Below are 20,892 nucleotides of genomic sequence, written 5' to 3' on the forward strand. Positions count from 1 at the left end.
CATGACATGCATGTTAATGATATTACTTACATAGGATATTGATCATGGATTATGGATTAGGGGCCCAATTGCATTCGTTATGGTGATCTTTTTTCCTTGATTGATTATGGTGATTTCTTTTCATTGTAGTGGAGATGGTTCTATCTCAATCTTAGGTATTTGTTTTGTTAAATTTATGAAATGTGACATATAAGTGTTGAATTCCATTTTTAGCTCACTTAGGGCGTCTTTGGTATAGTTTTTATTTTTGAATTTTGCCTTAAAAAACATATTTTGTTGCGTTTGGTATCGTTTATGGAGCCTGTTTCTATTTAAAAAAGATTATAAAAAAAAAAAAAAAAACCAAAAACCAAAAAAGAAATCAAAAGTCGTTTATGATTTTTGGTTAAAAATCACTTTTGACCATTTATGCGGGGACTTTAATGAGCACGTGCTCATAGGTCTCAAAATCGAAAGGTGAGAGCGTCATTTCCTTGATAATTAGAAATATCGACCCTCCTCCTCTAACTTCTTCTTCTTCCTCCTGCGACTGTCACTTCCCATTCTTCTTATTTATCCTGCAACTCCACCCACCCCCTCATCTTCTTCTTCCTGCGACCCCATTCACCACTTCCCATTCTTCTTATTTTTTCTGCAACTCCACCCACCCCCTCATCTTCTTATTTTTCCTACAACAGATTCAGTTTGTTTTTATCTCTTAAATTTGAGCATCAAAATGGAGACAATATAAGCCAAAATAGAAGAGTAGGGTTGAACCAGTATAAGAAAAGAGTAAACCAGACTTCTACAGATCTTTATGATTTTAATGTATGGGTCAGAGGGGCAAGCACCAAAAACATTCTCCATGTGAATTAATTCATGTGCTTGTTTTTCTTTTCCCCAGTTTCTCCCCTTTCCGTTTTCATGTAATTAGCTACAAATGGACTTTCAGCCCCATTGAATCTTTAAAAGACAAGAACCACTCTTCACGAATTGTGACAACTTCTTCCTATTCACAAGAACGAATTAAAATGTAAATAGAAAATTTTTCTCATCCTTTCAACCCATAATTCATCCATTCATCTCATTGATTTGTTTTATCTCTTGTTTGCTAAAAAATTGAAGCAAAGAAGAAAGTCCAGATCTAGATTAGAAGAATATCCCCAACAAAAATCGTTTTCCTTTAATGTCTGCAAATATTTATTTTTAGACAAATCTTTAGTTCAACTCCAGAATTTGTAATGAAAATTTTCCTCTTCTTTTCTCTATTAGAAATTAAAACTTGTAATCATTGATCCTTCTTCTTTTTCAAAAGAAAATAAAAAAGAAAAAATCAAAGGTGAAGAAGAACTCAGGCAGGCAACGGGATCAAATGTTGAAGACCCCAAGGTAATCATCTTTCCAAACGGCTTTGCTAGTTCTCAAGGTTAAGGTTTGACATCTCCAAAGATTTCGGCCCACCACGGAGACCATTTCAGAGCAGTAGACACTGAAGAAGTTTGAAGAGCCAGAAGAACCTTTCACACAAGCGCAACCAACAACAAATTATACTCATTTGAGTTGAGAACAAAAAGAGACTAGAACTGTTGCTTCATGAGAAACTCCTTATCTTTCTCCAAATTCTCCATGGCCTGAGCTTCCAAACTGATCTCCAGATCGATACTCCTTCCCTATCCTTTCCCTGGTACAGATACACCATCCCATCAAACTTATTGTTCCTCCCCTTATGCTTTGGGAGGAAGATGAGTAAAGGTGGCATCTCTCCACCCACCCAATTCAAAAAAACTATTATGCTCATAGGTATGCCAAACATATTTCTTTGTCTACAATCTATTCTATGTAGTGGTTACCAAACGATTTTTATGTTTTGACCAAAAATGATTTTCACAAATGATTTTTGTTAAATAGGCAAAAATCAAAAATAAAAAGCATACCAAAGAGAGCCTTAAACTATTTGTTATTTATGTAGGTCAGCAGGAGAATTAGCTGACTTATGACATTTGAGGGGTCTTTATGCATGGTTGGCTGGATGCATTTGGAATTTAATAATTTTCATATTTTATAGGTTTAAACTTATGAGAATGTGATGCAGCCCAAATACATTCATCTATTACTCACAAGCCCCTAAAAATATTAGCCCACATTAAAGCCCATCAAGCCCACAAGGCCCAACCTCAAAACGTGATCTAAGGACAAACTAAGTCATGCACTAATACCCAAGGATTACTTCCAGCATCAAAACATGGCCTCCTTGGTGATTGTTTCAACTCTCATAATAGAAAATGATATGGCATCCTTCTCCCAATGATTTTCTTAGACCAAGGTCTTTCAACTACTTCTACCAAGAGTCTTTCTTGAAGACTACAAAGTTTCATTAGTTCAAGAAAGTCTTCTTTGTTGACAACAAAAGCTAAAACCATCTATAACAAAGTGCAGCCCCCTATGTTATCTTTTGGGTATTATTTTCCTCTTTTAATCTCAATCATTGGTACTTCATTAAGATCAAGGGTTGAGATGTTGCAGTAACTTTTAGGATTTTCTTTATTTGCCTATAAAAATGCCTATAACCAAATAGAGTTCCTCCACTTGAAACCAAGTTGAGTTTCAACCTTTAATTTTAAAGAATTGAAGAAACCTCTAGTGACCTCGAAATGTTGCCCCCATCAACCTTGAAGAGTTGTGTCAACTTTTTTCGATTTGAGATTTCACTCATGCAATTGTTATTCTCTCTCAATTCGAGTTTGTACAACCTAATCAGAAATTACACCACTGGTAGTCCCATGAGTATTCTCTAATTTGGACTTTGAATCAACTCATTATGAGTTATGTCGAGAAAGTTATATCTATTTTTCCAATCTTGCATAGTTCTAGAAAATCCTGAATCTGAGTTCAAGATTATTAGAGTCTATTTCTATCAATCCCATGAGGGAGATTACATCATTTGGTATCAGAGCCTAAGAGAGGAAGAAGTCGTGCAACCATTTTGAAAGACTTTGATGCAGTTTGAAAAATTTTTTCATAAGGTTGAGAGAATCGAAAGATTGCAAACATCATCACGCCTTTCATGCCCAATACTTTGTAAGATCAAGAGATTATAAATTTTGGCACGCCATCCATAGTCACTAAAGATGGTAAAGGAGGTATGTGTTTCATCTTCTTCAATAGAAGATGAGTCCACCGTTCATGTTATCACCAAGAAAATTGAACTGAACCTACATCCTATTTTTTATGATTACCTAGATATGCACATCGACACCCATGAATGTATTGAGGAACTTAAATCAGTCCTTGATTTGAGTAACCACCAGTGTTCGATAAATATCTAAAAGAACCTCATGTCATGAGGTTAATGGTGTCATTCCTTAAAACACACTTGGAGGGGATCCTATTCTTCACATGGACCACATACCACCCTCATCACTTGAAGTTATGAGGCATGTTCTCCTACCACCATCTCCAATTAAATTCATCTTTGGGGAGATGACCAATAAATTTTTCAAATTTATTTGTGTATGGAGTAAAGACTACCCACATCATGGGTATAACACCATATATTGATCCGTCCGTGACAATGCTTTCACTTTCATTTTATCCTATACTAGCTCAAGCCATTAGAGATGGTGAGCACTGGTGTTGTTACATTGTACAATTCATGGCGAACCCATCAAGGGTTGAAATGGTATGTCACCATTCTCGACAAAGAAGCTACTTTTATTATAATTTTTTCCCTTTTTGTAAGTCACCTCATGTTTGATGAAAGTCCTAAATTTTCATTTGATCTCAGTGGAGCTCAAGTACTTCTTAGGTGAAACAAGAATTCGGGGATGAATTCTTTTGAAGAAAGGGAGAATGATGTAGCCGACGCCCGCACCCCCATGTGACCGACCCTAACCACCTTCTACTAAAATAGATCATAACCATACTCTTAGAAGACACAAAAGACTTCAAGCAAAAATGACCCAAGTCCATCTTAAGTCTCATGCAAGTAAAGCCCATGCAAGTGGGACCTATGTCATTAATCAATAACAATTGCTATCAGTAAATTTGGGTCAATTTCACGATGACACCTATACCAATTTCGAAGGAATTATACCATGAAGTTGTCATTTGGAAGCACTTGAGTTTTGAATGAAAATTGCTTTAAGCATTTTGTTAGAACCATGATGAGTTCTCCCATTTGAACCTATAAGAGTTCAACCAAGAAACCTTGAAGACGTTTCTTTCCTTCCTTGAAGAGTTGGAGCTTTCTTCATTGCATTCTTGAAGAGATTGCAACCCCTTGGTATTACTACACATTCTTGAAGAAAAGTGTTTTAGCCCAAATTTATCCTGTTAATTAATTTTATTTTATTGTATTCTTCATTTTATTGTTTTATCCACATTTGTACACTTTGTGTTTGTGCAATTCACTCTCCTGATCCGAGTTTAAACAATCCCATAAGAAAGATTGCATCATTTGGTATCAGAACATACAAACAATAATGTTTTTATCAGCTCAATTGCATCCATCTATTACTCATAAGCCCCTAAGGAGATCAGTCCACATTAAAGCCCATCAAGCCCACAAGGCCCAACCCCAAAACGTGATCCAAGGACGAACCAAGTCATGCACTAAGACCCAAGGACCAGGTCCAACCTCAAAACATAGTCTCCTTAGTGATTGTTTCAACTCCCATAGTGGAAGATGATGTGACAGCCCTTCTCCCAACGATTTCTTTGTCCAAGCTCCTTCAACTACTTCTCCCAAGAGATTTTTTTGAAGACTACAAAGTTTCATTACTCTAAAAAAGTCTTATTTGAAGACTACAAAAGCTAGAAACATCTATGACAAAGTGCTGACCCTTATGTTATCTTTTGGATTTTCTTTTAAGCTTTTAATCTCAATTATTGGTACATCATTAAGTTCAAAGGTTGAGATGTTGCAGTCACTTTTATGATTTTCTTTATTTACCTATAAAATGCACATCTATGTTGCTTGTAAGGATACTATTTTTTAATGAAATATTCCTTTGTTACTCCAATCATTCTTGAGAACCAAATAGAGTTCCTCCTCTTGAAACCAAGTTGGGTTTCAACTTTCAATCTTGAAGAATTGAATAAACCTCTTGTGACCTTGAAGTGTTGCCTCCATCAACCTTGAAGAACAATGTCAATCTGTCCAGATTTAAGATTCCACTCTTGTAATTACTATTCTCTCCTAATTCGAGTTTGTACAACCTAATCAGAGGTTACACCAGAATGAGAGTGAACAATGGCTGATTGTATTCAATGGAGAATGGATGAATGGGTCATTGATGGAATAATTTTCATTTTTTATAGGTTTTAATTTGTGAGAATGAGAGAGAACAGTGTTTGAATGCATCCAATGGATGATTGGATCATAGATATTATAATTTTCAGTTTATGTAGGTTTTAACTTGTGAGAATTAGAATGTTGAATGCATTTAATGGATGAATCGTGATAGAATTTTAAAGGTTTTTTTATTTTAATTGATAATGCAAAAAAATTATTACATTATTTGGTTAACAAACAATAGCACATAGGTATATATCATTATTCTCTTATTGTTGAATGTAGACTATGTAGTAAATATATATTGCTACACATGTACAATGGATGCTTGTAAATGTAATTATTATTTGTTAATGCCAGGAATCATCTCTCATTGTGTTTGAAAAAAAATCCAATGAATAAACTAATAGCACGAGGTATAAATATAAGTATTATCTATGATTATTCTGTGGTTCGACCTCAAATAGCCCGAAATCGTACCGAAAGCCAAAACTGACTAAAAATCGCATGATCTTAACAGTTTGGTTTCAGATTCACTCATTCCTAGACTGTAAGCGATTCAATCCGACCGAAATCAATCTGAATCGATCATTTTACACCCAAATAGATTAGAATTCAAATGGGATGGTAAAAAATATGGTCAAATCTTTGGAGAGAGAAAAAAAAAAACAATGATATGGGTTTTAAACATTTAGATTGACAAATATTGGACTAAAATAACTACAATATACACATAAATTGTGGAACTAACTCATATTTTATTAACTAAATATTAATTTGCCTGGGCTATAAATTTTTATAATATTAAATTAGGTTTTTTTTTTAAAAAAAGTACCATTTTTACTAAAAGTAGGAAAACATGCTTTAAACTAGGGGTGTAAGTTTGGCTATGTTGGTCCGAGCCCGCCCAACCTTGAGGGCGGGTTAGGGTTGAAATTTTCAGGCCTTGGGTTAAGGTTGGGCTGGGCCAAGGTTGATGCCTTGGGCTAAGCCCAGCCCGCCCCTACCTTGTGTCAAGTTATGCTTTACAATTTATTTGTTACATTTTCAATTTTTTTAGTATTTAATTATCTATTGATTTACCAAAACAAAAAGGCTAATTTATCTATTGAACGAAAATATATATATTTTTAAGATTGGGCTAAGTTTTTTGATCCAAAGAAAAGTCTAATAGTCAATTGTATGAAACAAATGAATACCCAATCACATGTGTCTCATTTTTTAAATGCATAGGATGACCTAAATGGCTAAAAAGCAAGGCAGGTCAAGGCCAACCAAGTCCTACTAAATTTCAGGGACAATCAGGCCAACCTAGCCCTTGGCACTAATCAGGGTCAATCAGGGCCAACCTGGCCCAGCCCGGTCCAATTAGGATCAATCAGGGTTGGGCTAGGCTGGGTTGAGCCTTGCAGAGTTGGGCATGGGCTGAGATATCTCAGCCCAACCTAGAGCTGGGTTGGGCTTGGGTTGAGCTAAGAGGACTCAGGGTTGGGCTAGGGTTTTAAAAAACCCGCCCTAACCCAGCCCTGGTTCACCCCTGCTTTAAATGCATTTAAAATTTTGTTGTTTGTTGGGCTATTTTGGGAGATACTGAGCTCGAGAAGAAAAAAAAAAAAAAAAACTGTCTTGCATCGAACTCGCAACATTAGATGAAGCTTCTTCCACATGTCAAGATCTCAAGACCACACTGCAGTGCACCGTCAGATGCCCGCACAACATAGGATCTTAATCCCCAATCAATCTGAATTTTGGTATGGGAGGTCACCAAGGGACCTGATAAATCACTCCTCTGATAAGTGGGCCCAACTGCATGCCACATGAAAACGGAAACATATCAAGAATAACTCCTTACTCCCTACTCTCTCCTGGCTGCCACTTGCAACTAAATGCTTTCAAGTACCTCTTTGCACAAAGGGCACAAAAAAGACCTATTTTAAATTTCTAATTCTGTGGATTATTGCTACTTGTAACAAAGAACCAGTGCTTCCTAGTTGTAGCCCACTCTGCATACAGGGAAAGGTGTATGGTCTCTCGTGAGTCATGACCGGAATACAACATTTGACACCCAAAGATTGAGATCTCTCCCCTACATCAGAAGTGAACCACGATTAGAAGATCTCAGCCGTCCAGTTACTAAACTTTTTATCTAGAATTTTCCCCCTCTAGGTCCAGGTTACTGTGTAATACAGGACTCTCTTAATAGTTCCAACAGAAATTCAAAAAGAAAGGAACGTGAACCCTCCCTATATCTTACCGTTAACCTTTCACAATTTGAATCCTTTTCTCTTATTGGGTTTCATATATAATCAAAAGAAGATCCCTCTCCATTAAATGACACGGCCAATGCGCTCACCCGTTTACAATAGAATCCAATACAGTCTGGGAAAAAAAAGAAGGAAATAACTGAACAAACTCTCACCCTCATCTGTCACTCATTTACTTTAACGTATAAACTGGGTATCATCTTTTTCCCATTTCTGCACTTGTCTCTTACAGAAAAAGGCTGCAAGTTTTGTAATTTCTGGCTTCACTTTTTACAAATTTAATAGGTTAAAGAGAGGTTGGTGGAAGTAGGATTGAAACTGTTGGCGGAATTTTTAGGAAAGAAGGAACTATAGCTATTAGGAAGAATAGGGTTTATTTGGTTTTAAGTCGTCTATGCTTCTTTGATGTTCTTTGAATTCCACAGTAAACTGCAACCAGAGAGGTAAAAAATGGGTTTTTCCCCAATAATAATAATTCTACAGTTTGGCCAAATAGGTGTTCTTCTCTTTTTACTTTTGTCTCCTTCGTGTAGTTTCTTCATTTTCTGTTTGGTGAACTTTTTTTTTTTAATTGAAGCATAACATCTGGTGGTTTTGTTTGAAGATTCATCTGTTAGATAAGTTTCTTCTATTAAGAAAGAAAAATGGGCTTGTTTTATTTGATTACTTGGATTTCATGAGAAGGGATGGCCTTGCTTCTGATGAAATCTGTTTGTGCTTTCTGGATTTTTCTCTACTGAAACCATAATTCTAGAAATCCAAGAGTAAGTGACAATATTTTTAACGGGTTTCTGTTCATGTGTTCATCCGCAGAAGGTATAGATGGTGGGCGCCACTGTTGATATCAGCCATCCTCCCAAGGAGCAAATGCAGGACCTGGAGTATTGCATCGATTCAAACCCTTCTTGGGGTGAGTGAGTTAATCTACCTGTTTCAATTTCTGAATTTTTTTTGTTCCATTGTCTACCTGAGCAGTGATCATTAAGTGCGTCATTTATAACTAGTTTACATGTGTTATCTATGATTTCATCAAAAAATACTTCCACAAAACAGATTCCCAAATGTGTTTCTTATCAAGTTAGAAAATATAAGACTGAGAAGAAAGCTAAATGTAACAACTTCCTTGCAGTCCAAACAATTATCTTGGCATTTCAACACTACATTTTGATGCTCGGAACATCTGTTATGATCCCAACCCATCTGGTCCCATTGATGGGTGGCACAAATGGTGACAAAGCTAGGGTCATACAAGCACTTCTATTTGTATCTGGTATCAAAACCCTTCTTCAGACGCTGTTTGGGACTCGCTTACCTACTGTCATCGGCGGTTCTTATGCCTATATGATACCCATCCTCTCAATCATTGGCGATTCCTCATTACAGAGGATTCCAGATCCTCATGAAGTATGCACCCAAATCCCAAGCTAATTGGTTGCTAAATTTTCAATATCTTAATAGCATTTCTCAATCCCTCTAGCATCTTTCCTTGACATATTGCAGAGGTTCATACACACTATGAGGGCAATTCAAGGAGCAGTAATTATAGGATCAAGCTTGCAGATCATTCTGGGTTTTAGCCAGCTATGGGGTATCTTTTCGCGGTAATAGAAACATACTTTTCTTCCCAACTCAAAGCTAAGTAATTTATCAGAGGAGAATGGTTATTCAAAAATTATCTTTCATTTTCAAACAGGTTTTTCAGTCCACTTAACATGTCACCAGTAATATGCCTAATTGGTTTGGAACTACTACAGCATGGCTTTCCTGAGGTGCTTTGTTTATAGTGCTTTCCTTTATAACTAACAATTTCTATCTATCCACTTCCTACTTATATCTAATGTGTAGATGATATTCTTATAGGTTGTAGCATGCGTGGAAATAGGTATACCAATGCTTCTTATGGTCGTTGGGCTCTGCCTGGTATGTCCTCTGAAACCAAGTAGCTTACTAACCACTGGTTGAATAAGAGTCTAATGAGACTGGTAGAGATGGGGGGGGGGGGGGGAACAGGTGTTGGTATTCATAAAACTCATGGAGTTAGCAGACACCACAGATAATGAGTACACAAGTTGGCTATGTACATTGGGTAAATGAATGAGTAAAAATACACTCGGATTTTAGCATCAATCTGAGGCTTAATGTACTTGAACTGACAATTTGAATTTGATGGAAATGTTTTTAGCTACACTGGCTAGAAAGAATATTCATACTGAGAATGAAATGCTTCTATTGGAATGCAGTACCTAAAGCACATCAAGTTATGGAAGAATTTTCCAGTATTCGAGCGATTTAGTATTCTTATAAGCATCATATTCATATGGACATTTTCCTTTCTCCTGACTGTCGTTGGAACCTACAAGCATGCATCAGCTAAAACTAAAACTAGCTGCCGTGCGGACAGTGCTCATCTCTTATCATCTGCCCCTTGGATTGAACTTCCTTATCCATTAGAATGGGGACCTCCAACTTTCAATGCAGGCCATTCCTTTGCAATGATGGCAGCGGTTTTTGTTTCTCAGATTGAGGTAATGTCAGACAGTCCACAGTTCTACGTATGTTCTGAATACTCTTTCTACAGTAAATCATTTGAACTCTGTAATTGTAGTCCACTGCGGCATATATTGCTGCATCACGCTTTGCTATGGCAACTCCACCTCCTGCCCATGTTCTAAGCCGAGGCATCGGCTGGCAGGTAAATTATTATTCCCCTTGGTAGGAAAAAAAAATATGAAATATTTAGACAGACCTCCTATTCTCTCAAGTTTGATCACTGAAACTTCAATGTTGGAAGGGTGTTGGGGTGATGCTCGACGGCCTCTTTGGAACATTAACAGGACCAACCGTCTCCGTGTAAGAATACCTTTCCCATAAGTTCAATTCTATTCTTCCATGGTGAATTTAGTCCCAAAATATGACATACTTGGAATTATAATCAAACTTTACTTATTCTTGATCTCTGATATCAGAGAGAATGTGGGACTGCTTGGACTAACACGGATAGGAAGCCGCCGAGTCATTCAAGTATCAGCTGGTTTCATGATATTTTTCTCCATTTTAGGTGTGTGTGTGTTCTAAGAGCAAGACAAGACAATTTCCTTCTTCATTGACTGTTCAAACCCACTGCTGACCTTATTACTTGCAGGAAAATTTGGAGCTTTGTTTGCGTCCATTCCATACCCTATATTTGCAGCAGTGTACTGTGTTATATTCGGTCTTATAAGTATGTGATATGCCCGACATGCATGTTGAATTTCCATTTCTCTAGATAACCTATAAATGTATTCATATGACTACAAAGAAATGTCAAATTTATAAACTTTTGGCCTTCATTGTCTACAGCATCTCTCGGGTTGTCATTCCTACAATTCACAAACATGAATTCAATGAGGAACCTATTCATTACGGGGCTCTCTCTTTTCCTCGGGTTATCCGTTTCTCAATATTTTACGCAGACATTGATAACATTTAAACATGGACCCGTTAATACAAGAGCTGGCTGGGTGAGTCATATAGGATTAATATTACTTTTATGTTTCATGTATTAATCTTTTGTTATGAAAGTTTCATGTATTATGTTATCAGTTTAGTTACTCTCTCTATTTTCTTGTTTTCAGTTTGATGGCTTCTTAAATACCATATTCTCTTCAGCTCCTACAGTGGCCCTGTTTGTCGCTGTTTTGTTGGATAATACAGTAGATGTTAAGGTGTCAAAGAAGGACAGAGGTATGCCATGGTGGGAAAAGTTTAGAAACTACAAAGGAGATATCAGGAATGAGGAATTCTATGCATTGCCCTTCAATCTTAATAGGTTTTTTCCCCCAACTTGAGTCCAATGAAGTCAAATTGGTCAGGTCTTTCTTTCTTATTTCTTTTTCTTTTTTTTTCCCTCTTTATTGAGAGGTAATATAGTATCTGTTCTGTGTAATTACTGAACAGAGTTGACCAGATTTATTAAATGAAATTCTTTTGTTCTCTTGGTATTCTATCTCACTCTCTCTATCTAAGTCTTCGCAATATAGACGTTCAAACAAATTGAACTAATTGACATTCTATGATTCTATCTTACTTTCCCTCGTCTAAATATTAGTAAAATAAACCTCCCACATATGCATCAATGAGAGGTGGGATCAAGCTAGGTTCGAAGAAGCAGAATTGACTTTCTACCAAAAAAAGAAGAAGCAGAATTGACGACCAAATTAACAGCCGATTTTTTGAAACAGGAATTGGACAGAATCGGCTAGCCAATTTCAATTCCATAAACAATCGGTGGAATGCTTCCATCAAAAAAGAAAGAAAAAAAAAAAACACATTCTCTACCCAGGAGTGTGGCCCCTGCGCCAGCACATGGGCCAATGGGAACGTGTGAGGAAGCATTAGGGGCGTAACTTCTGCCTTTCATGGGGATGAGGTGGTCATTTCACCCTATCTTATGTCTAGACGCAAGGGCCTATCAGATCCCAATCCTTATTGTTTGGTCCGCCAATACCACCCTTTTAACCGGCAAAAGCATACAAACTTTACATTACGATTTCAAAATATTTTTCCCTAGATTTCTCTCATTTCGGATTAGATCTTCACCAAACTTGGAGGGCCTTATTGTTTCTTGGTTGTTCTTCAAATCCATTTGTCCGGAACTGCGGTTAAATCGTCAGATTTCACAAATCTAAACGCACCTCCAACGGTTACCAAAAACACAAATTTCCAGGTATTTTTCATCAGTTAAATAAATTTTTATGGTTCTTTTTACACTAATCTCAAGTTTATGACGAAATCAAATTAGTATAACATGCTTCAATTCATTTTCTGCATTTAGTTGGGAAAAATGGCATTATTCATGTGTTTTTTGAAATTTTCATTTTTAATATTTGAAAATAATATGAAAATTAAATAAATATGTTGAATTTTTTCATTTCCATAACATGAAATCTCTAGTTTTGGTGGATTTTTTACAATGCAGTATGTTGGATTTTTTCAAATATTTTTAAATTCGGAAATTATATATATATATATATATATATATATATATATTGAATTTTTTCATGATTTTTACATGCATGTTGCAAATCTCAGTGAGATCTATACAACATTGGAGTTTTGAATTTTTGTGGATTTGTTTTGCAAAAACAAATCCTCCAAAAATGAATTATGTTGTATTTTAATGCATTTTTTAAAATATATTAGCAATTAAAAATACAAAAAAAATATATTTTTATGAAATTTATGAGAATGAGGTCTATTGTGTTATTATGCATAAATAACAATGCTAATTTCTTTAATTATTTATTAATAGTAAAGGGGTATTTATAAGTTACATGAAATAAATGAATGGAAGATTAAGAAATTTATATGAAAATTATTTATGATATTTACATGATCAAATGATTTTTGGCTTATTTTGTATGTTCATGGATAGATTTTTCTAAAAAAGAAATGTATGCTTTAGGGTTATAGTATAAATTTTTAAATTTAATTATACATGATTATGCATATTTTATATTATTTTCATATGTTTTTCTGAAATTTATTTTCCCTATTTAAATTTTATAGAGCAGAGGCTTGGTGGAACCATCAAATCCTAGGTGGCTCTATGAGATTAAACATGATGATAAGGGTGAGAGGAAGGCCGAGGGCCTCCTATATCACTGGATAATCATAGAGAGCATTACGAGATTGAAGTAGCACCTCACAAAAGAGGACAGGTAGCGGCAGTGATGCATCGGTTTCAAACGTATTTAGATGTGTGGAGGGTCACAACCAAAGCTAAACAGAGACATGAAGAGATATTGCAAGAGTGTGTTAGATCGAGTCAAGACCCATTTTTTAGGAGGATGATGCCCAATACGAGCAGATAGCTATTGAGACTCACCCTATGCACATGGATGTTACCAGACTGATAAACCATAAATATGCAGGCCAATCCTGATCTGCCACGTGGCACGACAGTAAGAAGAGAATGAACCAGGCCCAGCTACATTGAGACTCATCCTTGGCCCAAGATGAAGAGACCCAGTAGGTCACTCAAGGACCAAGATCACTACACAGGTCAGCATGACATCACCATAATGATCTATATCATCCTATCGGCAAAGGGATCTTATCCCAAAGAAGATGTATTTTATCCATACTCAATCCTCAAGGATCCTATCCAACACGGAGGGAAGCACATGTCCATTTGCTAGGGAACATCTTCCCTACCCAGACTCTACCTCCCAAGAGGAGGTGATCTACTACGTGATGGACTCTACTACCAAGGAGACTATCACCAACCACCTAGACTCTCCATCGCCATACACAGCTACAAATACCCAGGCAATCTACCCCATCAAAGGGATCTTGAATTCCAACAATTCATCTCTCTAGGCATCGGAGAGTCCTAGGCCGGAGCCACATCGGTTCTCCCTTGTCCCTGACGTCCTTTTGTAGGTTGTGGCACCCGAAGGACCCACTGACGATTTCTTGACTCAACAGATTGTCGTCGTCTATGGGAACGACGCTAGCCAACGTATCTACTAGCTTGCTTCCTCAAGCATTCAATGGCACCACGGGGTAAGAAGGTTACTCCCTCCACCAACGCTGCGAGGGAGAGGAATGGGTCACCTCCACTAAAAAGCTCTCGTCGGAGAGCCAATGATCATGAATCCCAAGAGATGGAGAACCCAGAGAATGAGCATGTTGACGTAGTCGACCTCAATAACGAAGTAGTTGTGGAGGCAGTACCTGACCCTAATGCGCCAACAACTGTAGGTCAGATTAAGGACTTACAGCGACAGATCCTCCTGGACCAAAGACTCTTTCGAGACTATCTAAGGCAGCGGGTGACGTCCCACAGCCGTAGGGTGTTGCCACCACCAAGGACAGAGCCAATCCCTCGATAGGATCAAAACCCTAGGAGGTCACCCTTGGGGGTGAAAGATCGGAGAGACCCGCAACACGCGCAAGTTCAACCTGGCCAGCGAGGAGATCCTTCACATCATCCCAGGAGAAAGGCGGATTTGCCAATTTGGTCAGAACATGGGGTGTCACTGACACACTAGTCGGTGGAAGCTAATCAGGATGGTTCGATCATAAGGTCAGTGCTCCAAGGACGACTAGGAGGAAGTCGCACACCAAGGCCGAGTCGGACCTACCGCGAAGAAAGTCTCTCATGTTCACGTCAAGGCTCATCACGGCTTGACCATTCACCATCACGCCAAAACTCACAGCAGGAGAAGACATCAAGGAGAGGTTGAGAGCTGGTTCGCAATGAACGTGCGACCAGGCATGACAGACCGTCACATGAGGAGGAGCTAGATAAGAGACTCCGAGAATTGGACGAGAAGTTAGAAGGGCTGAAGAAGCAGTCGAAAGACAAAACACACTCCATACTAGGCCAACACCCATTCTCGATAGAAATCATGAACGCATCTCTCCCCTCTAGATTCAGGTTACCTACCTTCGAGCTCTACAGCAGTACCATGGATCCCAACGACCACATCAATTACTTCAACGGGATGATGACCCTATATGGGGGATCCAACGTGATCTTCTACCGAGCATTCCCAGCATCCCTCAAGGGTGTAGCCACTTCATGGTTCTCAAGGCTTAGGCCTCGATCGATAAGTTCATTGGTGGAACTCTGAGAACAGTTTGTCACCCGCTTCCAAAGCAGCACCAAGCAGAAGAAGACCACGGTCAATTTGCTGAACATGGTGTAAAACCCTGGGGAATCCCTCAGGGAATATGTCACTAGGTTCACGAAGGAGTCCCTGGAGGTCCGGGACCTAGACGACCAGACCCAGCATGCAACCTTGGCTGGGGGCATCAGAGACCTGGACTTGATCAAGGACCTAGCACGACATGAGACCAGGACGATGAAAGAGCTTCTGGAGCGGTGCAATGAGTTTGCCAATATGGCCGAGGTCCTACAAGCTCAGAAGAAGGTGATCGAGGCCAAACAGCAGGACAATAAGAGATCGACGCTGGAGGATCGTAAAGAGGGCAAGAGATCGAGGATCGAGCGTCGACAGGAGAAAGGTAATCGTCAACTAGAGAAGACTGAGCATCGTCCAAATATCCTCATGCAGATCCAAGACCGTGGCTTGCTCAATTGGCCAGGACCCATGCTCACAGGATCCGAAAAGCAAAACCCGCACAAGTACTGTCTCTTCCACAAGGGCACAGAATATGACACGGAAGACTACATCCAACTTTGGGAGATAGAACAACTTGTAAAGGCGAGGAGCCTAAATAGATTTGTGAGAGGAAGATGAGAGGGCCATTCAGAGCAAGGAGGCAGGGACCGTGACTAAGAATGAGAGGAGCCACGACACAAAGAAAGGGGAATAGATTGGGGTCGAGAGAGAGAGAGAGACTGCCCGAAGGAAAGGAAGGACAGAGTGGGACCAAGCACCTCTAGAGGAGCTCCAATCCTTACCATACTGGGAGGACCAGGGCAAGAGTCCACAAGAAAGGCCAAAGCCCATGCTAGGTTCGTGGGAGTAGCAGAGATGCTAAGCAAAGTAGCCAAGACCGAGACGGTCATCTCCTTCTCGGATGCTGACCTAGAAGGATTGAGCCTGCCACATGAAGATGCCCTAATAGTGTAAGTGGACATAGCTAATCGAGCTGTGCACAGTATGCTAGTGGACACCGAAGCATCGATGGACGTGCTCTCACTGGAAGCCTACAGGCAGTTCAGACTCAGCGATGACCAACTCAAGCTAGAACTAACCCATCTCCACGGGTTCTCGGGCGCCATCGCCTCCATCAGAGGGATAATGGAATTGCCCATCACCGTCGGAGAGCACCCTCGGCAAACCATAATCATGGTTAACTTCATGGTTGTGAGGTCCATAGTATCCTTCAACGACAGTCTAGGACGACCATCCCTAACCACTCTTAAGGGAATAGTCTCGCCAATCCACCTGAAGGTGAAGTTCCCAACAGCGAATGGAGTGCACAAAATCAGAGGAGACTAGAAGAAGGCCAGGGAGTGCTATGCGATGTTCATTAAGAAGAACAATGGCAATGCTCGGGGGATGACACTGTGTGGCAGCGACTAGAGAAATGAGCTAATGGAATAAAGAGGAAGGTCGGTGGAGGACCTTGTCCCATATTCTCTTAGCGAGGATGACCCCACCAAGGTAGTACAGGATGGATCGCTGCTAAGCGAAGAATAAAAAAATAAGCTTGGGGGATTCCTCAAGGAGAACTACTGTTACCGAGTCATGCCGTTCGGGCTAAAGAACACGGGGATGACCTATTAAAGAATGGTCAACAGGATGTTCAAGGAACAGATCGAGTGCAATATAGAGATGTTCGTGGACGGATCGAGTGAGGAGCATGATCGAGGATCGTGGGAGATGTTCGTGGATGGGTCGAGTGAGGAGCATGATCGAGGATTGTGGGAGATGTTCATGGATGGATCGAGTAATGTGGCAGGGAGCAAGGCTGGATTCATGACCACTAGCCGTAAAGGTTTCCACGCATCAGAGGCCGAGTACGAGGCATTACTTGCTAGACTACGAGTTGCAAAAGCCATCCAGGTCACCCACCTAGTCGTACGAAATGACTCCCAACCTGTGGTAAACCAAATAAATGACAAGTATGAGGCAAAGGAAGAACGCATGGCCTCATACTTGACGCGAGCTCGAGGTTTAGTGGCAGAGTTTGAGAAGTTTGAGAAGTTCGAGGAGTTTAAGAAGTTCGAGGAGTTCGAGAAGTTTGAGGAGTTTGAGAAGTTCAAGGAGTTCTAGAAGTTTGAGAAGTTCGAAAAGATCAAGATGGTTCGAGATGGTTCCACCAGGGAGACCTAGTTCTAAGGAAATCTATCGGCAAATTGGGAAGGACCCTACATAGCTTCCAAGCAGATACGACCAGGGACATATCGCTTGAAAACTCCAAGGGGCAAGAAGATAGATCGAGAATAGAACTCAGAGCACCTGAAGAAGTACTACCAGTAGGACATATGGCTTTCAACCGCAGGCAGTTACAATTATAGTAGTCGTTTAACGTTCTTTTTTAAAGTTTTGAAGATTTTGAAGTAATAGAAGTTTGTTCTTGGCTACATCGGTGTACCTCTTCGTCACCGATTGAGCTTCCTCAAACCAAGGCCATCGGCCATAAGGCTCTATGCCACCAATGTTATCAGCCACGAGGCGCTATGCCATCCAAGGACATCGACCACGAGGTTATATGCCAACCAAGGCCATTGGCCACAAGGCGGACTGTCACCAAGGCCATCAGCCACGAGGCTATATGCCAACCAAGGCCATTGGCCACGAGGCAGAATGCCACCAAGGCCATCGGCCACAAGACTCTATGCCAACCAAGGCCATCGGCCACAAGGCTCTATGCCAGCCAACCAAGGCCATCGGCCACAAGGCTCTATGTCACCAAGGCCATCGGCCACGAGGCTCTATACCAACCAAGGCCATTGGCCACGAGGTGGAATGCCACCAAGACCTGTCGGCTACCAAACAAAGAATAGCAACGTACAAAAGAGCGAGGATCTAACCACAGAAATTCAAAAAAAGGAAAGGAGTACGACATAAGAAGTCAAAGGGGAGCCACGCTCTCCTCGGGGGGAGCCACATCCTCCTCAGGGGGAGGAGCCGCACCCTCCTCATATGGAATAGAAGCACCAGGTGCAGGAGAAGTAGCATGAGTCAGCCGAGGAAGCTTGAACACCAGAGAGCCCCTCCCGGCACTAGGAGGGCTGGGACCCACCTTCCTCTTGGCGCCCATGGCCAGAGCTACGGTGGGAGAAGGCACGATTGTCTCCCCCAGGGGCGCGAAGGACAATCTCAGAAGGTATGTGGTACGATCGATGAAAAGACACCAAGTCCGATGCGGTTAAGATGCTCAAGAATTGTCCCATCCAACTATCAGGGTCCATGACCGGGGGTGCCACCCCAGCATCATCTCTAGGAGGACTACCATCTGGGCTAGGACTATCAGCGGCATCCCCCCCCGTCACTAGAAATAGGCCTAGGAGAAGGCAAAGGAGGGAGAGTGTCCACACCCGACGCAAACGAGGATGTGGACGAGCCAGAGGTCGGCCCATCAAAGGCACAACCCTCATGAGAGGTGTCAGGATCAGAATCACTGGACATAGTCGTGGAGAAGGGGGACTACTTGGTAGGGGTATCAACCGGTCGGTGTTGGCCGTTCTTGGTCATGCTTAATCGGGCACCACCAGCTTAAGATGTTGCACCATTCCCTACCGATTATGGAGTCGGGCCTTCAGACGTTGGGCATGGACATGACACCATTCGGTCGGTCGGTTGCTGGGCCATTATCGGGCGTAAGGATGGAGATCTAGCAACGCTTTTCCAGGCCATAATTGGTCTTTAAGGATGGAGATGCTAGCAGAGCTTTTCCTATTCTTCGTGGCCTCCTTAATGTTGATCTGTGAGATGAATAAATTCCAATATTCATCTCATAGATCAACACAAGATTTCCATACACAGTGAGTTCCAGACATGAAGCTTTTGGTATTTTGTCAATAGAGAAATAGAGAGGAAAAAGAAAGAAAAAAAAACAAATCAAACCTTTAACAACAGCCGAGGCTGCGCACCTGAGAGACAGACGAGATCCATGGCAAGAGAGGGGAAGGTTTCAGGAAAGAAAAGTGAAATGAGAAATTCTGATTTCTTTGGTTTTAAGCAAAAACCATATGGAAGCCTCGATGATAGGCTCACGAAACGAACTATGCTTCTAGGATTACTTTTTGAGGAGCGTGGCTTGAAGATGTTGAAACTACTGCGGTTGATCTTTTCAGAGACTTTCAGAGTTTTCAAACCATTCGGTGGAGAAGAAACAAAATAGGGTTTGTGAAGTAATGGGTTAATATTTTAATATTTTGTGTCACTTCAATCGGTAGAAGTCACCATTGATTATATAAATATTTTAGTGAAATCATTAATTTGATCAGTCCATTAGCCATTATATTTATATATATATTATATATCATGCCAACAGAGTATAATTTCTTTAAAAAAATCAATTTGATTACAAGTCTAGGTTTCGGTCAGTCGGCCGGTCTCCCATTCTGCACTGGGAACGATTGATTAATAGAACGATCGATTAATAATCGGTCGGTCTTGAAGCCCGACATGTTTATAAATGGTCGTGTTGGTCACGGTTTTTCATCGGTCGGTATCGGCCGAATCTACCGGTGTGGGTCTGTAATTGACACCCCTACTACTTGGGCAACACTCCTCGGACCCCAGGCTAAACACCCCAACAGTGTATGGCCACATGCACAAACACACAACTAAGGAAGTATTTTAGAGACCAAATGGCAAAGGTACTCACAATGGACGATGGCAACAACACAAGGAAAACGTACCAAGAATTTCAAGCTCCGAGGTCGAGATTCAAGGTCGAGGTTCTTAGTCGAGGTTCGAGGTTCGAGGTTGAAGTTTGCGATGGGCCGAAGTCAAGGTTCTAGTAAAGATGTGTTTGTGGCAAAAGACCAATTCAAGTCAGTACCCCAAAAAAAAAAAAAATTTGGCCACGGCCATGAGGTCGTGGGCGAAGGGCGACGGACCCATGAGCGAGTAAGCGAAGGGCAACAGACCATGGGCGAGTGAGCGAAGGGTGACGGACCATGGGCGAGCAAAAAAAAAAAAAAATTTTGGCCATGGCCATGAGGTTGTGGGCGAAGGGCAACAGACCCATGAGCGAGTGAACGACGGACCATGGGCGAACAAAAAAAAAAAAAAATTTTTGCTGCCCATGGCCATGAGGCCGTCGGTGAAGGGCGACAAACCCATGAGCGAGTGAGTGAAGGGCGAAGGACCATGGGAGAGTGAGCGAAGGGCGACGGACCATGGGCGAGCAAAAAAAAAATATATATATTTTTTTGGCCACGACCATGAAACCGTGGGCGAAGGGCGATGGACCCATGAGCGAGTAAGCGAAGGGCGACGGACCATGGGCGAGTGAAAAAAAAAAATTTTGCCACGGCCATGAGGCTGTGGGCGAAGGGTGACGGACCATGGGCGAGTAGGCGAAGGGCGACGGACCATGGGCGAGTAGGCGAAGGGCGATGGACCATGGGCGAGTAGGCGAAGGACGAAGGACCATGGGCGAGCGAAAAAAAAAAGAGATAAGAGATTTGAAGACCCATCTGCTGGCCCTAAGAGGAAGAGACCCATCTGCTACACCTAAGAGGAAGAGACCCATCTGTTGGACCTAAGAGAAAATTAAGACTAAAAAGGGATGGGAGAGACCAAAAATTATGGGAGAGACCAAAAAGGAGATGGGAGAGAGACCAAAAAAGAAAAGAAAAAATGTAGTGGGAAATATTTGAACCCTTCACCTCCCCCACTCACTAGAAGAACTACAAGGCACCCACCATAAAGATCAAGA

General features: G+C 40.7%; 1 protein-coding gene across 1 annotated transcript; it reads left to right on the plus strand.

Annotated features, from left to right (window-relative positions):
* Nucleotides 1-7,968: 7,968 nt before the first annotated feature.
* On the plus strand, nucleotides 7,969-11,423 carry LOC122659795 (nucleobase-ascorbate transporter 1-like). Its single transcript, XM_043854933.1, has 13 exons — nucleotides 7,969-7,979; nucleotides 8,350-8,446; nucleotides 8,666-8,940; nucleotides 9,037-9,137; nucleotides 9,230-9,305; nucleotides 9,397-9,456; nucleotides 9,777-10,061; nucleotides 10,142-10,228; nucleotides 10,328-10,386; nucleotides 10,503-10,594; nucleotides 10,679-10,756; nucleotides 10,876-11,036; nucleotides 11,151-11,423. The coding sequence occupies exons 2-13, from the start codon at nucleotides 8,359-8,361 to the stop codon at nucleotides 11,361-11,363; spliced, it is 1,575 nt and encodes a 524-aa protein (XP_043710868.1). The 5' UTR covers nucleotides 7,969-7,979; nucleotides 8,350-8,358; the 3' UTR covers nucleotides 11,364-11,423.
* Nucleotides 11,424-20,892: the final 9,469 nt, after the last annotated feature.

This window comes from Telopea speciosissima, chromosome 1 (assembly GCF_018873765.1).
Source record: "Telopea speciosissima isolate NSW1024214 ecotype Mountain lineage chromosome 1, Tspe_v1, whole genome shotgun sequence".
Lineage (NCBI taxonomy): Eukaryota > Viridiplantae > Streptophyta > Magnoliopsida > Proteales > Proteaceae > Telopea > Telopea speciosissima.